This window comes from Octopus bimaculoides, chromosome 21 (genome assembly GCF_046866305.1).
Source record: "Octopus bimaculoides isolate indiv1 chromosome 21, ASM4686630v1, whole genome shotgun sequence".
Taxonomy (NCBI): Eukaryota; Metazoa; Mollusca; class Cephalopoda; order Octopoda; family Octopodidae; genus Octopus; species Octopus bimaculoides.
This window is the reverse complement of record NC_142948.1, coordinates 30752778-30758254: the sequence shown is the minus strand read 5'-3', so window position 1 is coordinate 30758254 and position 5477 is coordinate 30752778. Positions and strand designations below refer to the sequence as shown.

Genomic DNA, 5477 nt, shown 5'->3' with positions numbered 1-5477 from the left:
AAGTGCCAACAAAACAAAAATAAGAAAAGTACATATGTTATTACAGCATGATTACGGCAATCAAGCTGAGGCTGTTTTCTTATTGATCCTAATAACTAATCGATAAGCAAAGAGTAATTCCCGGCAAACGGCTCCTGCCCCCATCACTCTGAATACTATCATCACGACCACCTCCGACGCTAATAACAACAGCAGCAACAAATCTACCATCAACACCCTGTTAACGCATAACACCATCAGCTGGTAAGAAGAACATACGATAAAGTCATTTGCTACCTCCCAGATAAGTTTCAACACATAAGTATAAAACTTATTTTCATTGAAACCAGTCACGTTTTGCGGTTATTTCGAGGTTTGAAAGCGACGAAGGATGAAAGACTAGGAAAGTAAGAAGACGCATCGAAACAAGGAATGAACTAAAAAGTGAAAGAAAGAAAGAAAAAATATATACAATATATTTATATACAAATCATTCATTTTTAAAGTGATAAAATAATAAAAACTGAGATTTGAAATCAAATAAAAAGAAATAACAAACAAAACAAAACGAAAAGAAAAGAATTGGAAAAAACACACACAAAAAAATTTTAATCAAATAAGTGTTTGAAATGTTTCGAACTTGCAGTATTTTCGTTCAACTCGCAACGCGACCCTTACTTTGTCCTGTCAAAAATAATCTGAAGCTTTCTTCTGTGACTAAACTGTTGAGAAGGTAAGTGTTCGACATGTTCTCTTATTAATTTATTGGCTTTGTCCGGTGCTTGATTTAAATTTGGGAGCGGCCTTAAAGCATGATTGGAGGTCTCTTGTTAAAAAAATTTGCATCAGAAAGTCTTGCAGAGATTGAAAATATGCATATTAATTATTTTAAAGTCTCCTGCAGTTTGCGAGGCCCTAATCTGTAGATGTGCTTAGCATATACTTACGTCCAGCGGCAGATGCCAGTGAACTGAATTAATTCCAAATCTATGTACACAGACGGTCTCTAAGTTTCTTTTGAATTCTATCTGTTGAAAGATTTCTTTATCCTGGCCAGTTTTTCTATTCACTGTATGAATTTTTAAAGATTTGTTTTTTTAAAACGGTTTTCCCGCGATATACGACGTTTAACTGTTCGAAAAGTACAAACATGTGCAGATGCATGGATGCGTGTTTTATGGATATATTACAAATTAATTACCTTTGAGGGTCCTCAGAGAGTAGTAAATGTAAAAGGGTTACAATAATCACGTCTTGCCCCAAGTGAGTTCTGAGAGAAAGTACGAACCTGTAGGTCGAAGACGTTCCTGACATAACTTGCCTGCAGTTTTTGTTTATTTCAGACGCAGTGCATCTAGGACTACACCAGGGGTTTTCAAACTGTGGTCCGCGGACCACAGGGGGTCCGTAGACAGCAAATACTTTTTATGAGCAATTTGATTTTATATATGTTTTTTAATCGAAATCTTTTAATTGACAATAAACCTATAAGGGGGTCCTTAAGGTAAAGCCTGAAATATAAAGGGGTGTCAAAAAATTTGAAAACCCCTGGACTAACTACTCAGTGTGTCTTTTCTTTTTTAGACTATGGATTGCGATTTGAGAGCGACGTTGTAACTATTTCTAGCATACCGGGCTTCTTTTCTGCAGCAGTGCTGAGGAAAGATAGTAGCACTTCAGAATATTGGATGTTAAGATAACCAAGTTTTATAGGAATATCTCAGAACATGGAACATAGGCCTGACGGTCTTGGACAGTTTCAGTGTTCTTGAGGAACAGAGTTGTAAATTAGCTAGTGCGCCCCCCCCCCCCTCAAACCATAATTTCTTTGGATGTGTAACTTTCTTTTTGTATCGAGGGTGGGGGGTACCGCTCCCTCTTTTTTTTTTCTTATTCTTCTGTGTTGACTTTGTTGTGAAATTATTATTATTATTATTTTTTTTTTTTTTTGCTCAGATATATATTTTAAGCGTCTAAAATTAGGATTCTTAAAAAATAAGCGTAACAAGTTTGAAAAAAAAAAAATTTCTCGAACCAGAAGTCAAAACCGAAATGGAAGGTGAGACGGATTGGGGCTACCCCCAGCCAAATTTTGGTTTTTGAAATTATTATCTATACAATGCTTAAAGCTTACATATTCAAAGAAATTAAGGATTTTGGCACGCTAGGTAATTTCCGACGCCATTGTATAGGAACGCATAACTTACTAGAGATCTATCCCAGTACTTGATGGGTTCATTATTTTATCAACCTTAAGAAATATTGACCACAGCAGGATTAGTAAAGCAGACCAGGAAAGCAAACAGTGCCACACCTTTTAGATATCAGATTTAAAACTGATTTAATGAGAAAATGACCTTTAGATTTTTAGCTTTATAAGAAACTGCCTTATTGTCAACTTGGCTGACCATGTGTTGCTCTGCTACCTGTAATTGCAGAAAATAGCATTAAGTACGTGTCAAGATGTAATCAATATTTAGTTTAATGCAACTGTATTTCTGTGTATACGTATAACTGTGTGTGTACGTTTACGTCTATCTATCTATCTATAAATATAAACGTGTCTACCTGTCTGTCTGTCCGTCCGTCCGTCTGTCTGCCCGTCCATCTGTCTACGTTTAATGAATCGTGATGTTCCTCACCGACTTTGTTTCCTCATTACATTATTAATAATTAGTATTTCTTACTGAAATTTTGCTAAGATTTATTTTTGAAGGTGTAGATGACTCCTATGTTGATAAAAGATTTTAAAAGTTTTGGAAATTTTATTTTTCAAAGGAAAGAAGTCCACACCCTTTTAATTGCTTAATAATTTACTCATGATCAATACACAGCATAAAAATGAATTTATGACTTTATTATTATCAATATAAAATTGGAAGACCCGTTAAAATAAAGTTTCCAGTTTTCGTTTAGATGAGTACAAGGCAAATGGAAAATTATATATTTTGAGTGGCTGTGTGGTAAGTAGCTTGCTTACCAACCACATGGTTCTGGGTTCAGTCCCACTGCATGGCACCTTGGACAAGTGTCTTCTACTATAACCTCGGACTAACTAGTGTGAGCCTTCAGATTGTTGATGTTCCGCTAAATATTTATTGTTAGGCTTAATGGTACTCTAACAGATATGAATATCTTCTCGTGAAATGATGTCAAATCTGTTTCTTTCCTTCCACAAAATGTGATTGAGAGTACTAAACCCAGTTTCAATAAGATATGATGTCAGAAAACGTTTGGGCATATCATGAAACTGTCTTGGTTTTAAATTAACTTGAAAAAGACTGAGTTTTTCAACAAAAGCTCTCATCAACCGTTTACAATTTATCAGTGTTACCATTTTTCCCTGCAGCAGAAGAGGGACCTGGTTCAGCTTACGGAAAATCCGACTAAGTGTATAATTAGTGAACTAAATCCTGAAAGATAACGCACTTATTGAGGTGCATAGTTACAGTATTTGAATTTAGAAAAAGAGTTGGTTTTACGGTTTGACCACAGTTGCGAAGAGCCCCTGTTGTCATGATGCACTGGATGCGTCATTGCCTGTTGTAAGTACAGTCGGCGATCGCCATTGCCTGTTGTAAGTATGGTTGCATTCATTGCCCCTCAAAGCTTGATTTTCGTCCCCGGTTGAGAACCACTGGTCTACACCATTGAAAATCTATCCTGGCAAAATTTCCTTGAAAGACATGCACTATTAAGAAGGTTATAAAGACATAAACTTAAAGGGACACCAAAATGTAGTTATGCTCATAAATGTATGATCTTCATCTAAACGAGAGGTAAGAAACTCTAGAAATAGTTGAATAGTAGAAGGCTTTCAGAGAAGCCCCCAGCCCCGTCATGCAACTGTCTTAGCCCTTAACTCTTTACACTGTAAAGGGGATGAGTGAGTTGCACCCAGGCCATTACCCTTTGATTACACTTCAGCCATACTAACTCCTCCATTGCAACCTTCCTGGATGGTTTAGGTGGCCCAAAGCCAAGGTAAATTGTGTGTTTTAATCGGTTCAGTCTGAGACACTAGTTGGATGTTGGGTAAATTATGTCCCCTGAAATTTGCTTTCATTCTTGCTTGATCAGATCCAATTGGAACACTTCTTAGCTGCTTCTGCCATTGCTTTAAGAACCCTGGTTCTCCTTCAACCAGAAATTGAGAGCTGTTTCACAAGAGATCATAAGCAGATTTGCTTACAAATTCTCTCATACCAACTTCTATAGTGGGGGCATCAATCTGTAGTTATGCCGATAGCCGTACAATCTAGGTCATCTGAGCAAGATATTTAATCATTATGAGTGCACACTGGTGGTTGGTGCTGCGTTTATGCATATGTGAGTTAAACAAACAGGAGGGAAGAATGGCTCTCCAATATACCACATTAAGAAAACAGAATATTTACCACTATTTACATTGCATTTCCATCTAAATTTTTCGGTGACTATTCATCTTATCACTTGCTGTTGAACTATAGACAAATATTGTTTAATCACACCATATAGCAGTTGTTGATGGTACAAGGGTTTGGTGTATGAATAATTGACCAGAATACAGACAAAGGAACAAAGCTGTCACTTTTATATATCAATAACGAGTAAATAGTGTTCTAGAAAGGAAGTGAAAAGCATCTTTAGAATGCTTTAGTGGAGAAAGTTAGGAGCTGTATATAGTTGATAGATGCATGTGAACACTGGTTGTGGAAATTTTGCTTCCCAACTACTTGGTTCTGGGTTCAGTCCCACTGTGTGGCACCTTGGGCAAGTGTCTTTTGCTATAGCCTAGGGCCAACCAGAGCCTTGTGAGTGGATTTGGTAGAGGGGAAACTGGAAGAAGCCCATTGTATGTATAAACGCTTAGTCTTAGAATGGTGGCAGCTGAGGAAGGAAATGTTCTCTATGTGGCCTGTGTGTTTTTGTGCTCTGTTTATGTTCTGTTATTCATTTTGCCCACGTTTTTTTGTGACGTCCTGTACCTAGATATGCATCCATATTTACATGTAAATGTAGGTATGTACATACATGTACGTATATATGCATATACTCACATATTATTTGTATTATATATATATATGTGTGTGTGTGTGTGTGTGTATACAGGGTAGGCCAAAAGTCACCTGACGGTAAATCAAACCCATTTAATTCCAGGATTTATTTATATTTAGCAATTGAATGAATTTAATAAAAGCATTTAAATATGAAACATCATGAAAATTGTTCAAACTGAAGTCCTTCTTGAGTGATACATTTTCCATTCAAGTCAATACAGAATTACAGAGAGTATTTATAGAATTTTGATTTACTGTTGGGTGACTTCTGGCCAACCCTGTATATATATATTTTTGTGTGTGTGTGTGTGTGTGTGTCTGTGTTTGTTCCACCACCATCGCTTAACGACTGATGCTGGTGTGTTTATGTCCCTGTAACTTAGCAGTTCAGCAAAGGAGACCGATTGCATAAGTACTAAGTTTTCAAAGAATAAGTCCTGGGGTCGATTTCTTCGACTA

General features: G+C 36.7%; 1 protein-coding gene across 1 annotated transcript in view; it reads left to right on the top strand.

The window, feature by feature from the left end:
- Positions 1 to 227: 227 nt before the first annotated feature.
- LOC106875608 (glutamine synthetase) overlaps positions 228 to 5477 on the top strand; it is a 70390-nt gene continuing 65140 nt past the window's right edge. Inside the window, exon 1 of the mRNA XM_089339007.1 lies at positions 228 to 712. Coding sequence (XP_089195133.1) covers positions 609 to 712 — 104 coding nt within the window. The 5' untranslated portion in view covers positions 228 to 608. The remainder of the gene's footprint in view (positions 713 to 5477) is intronic.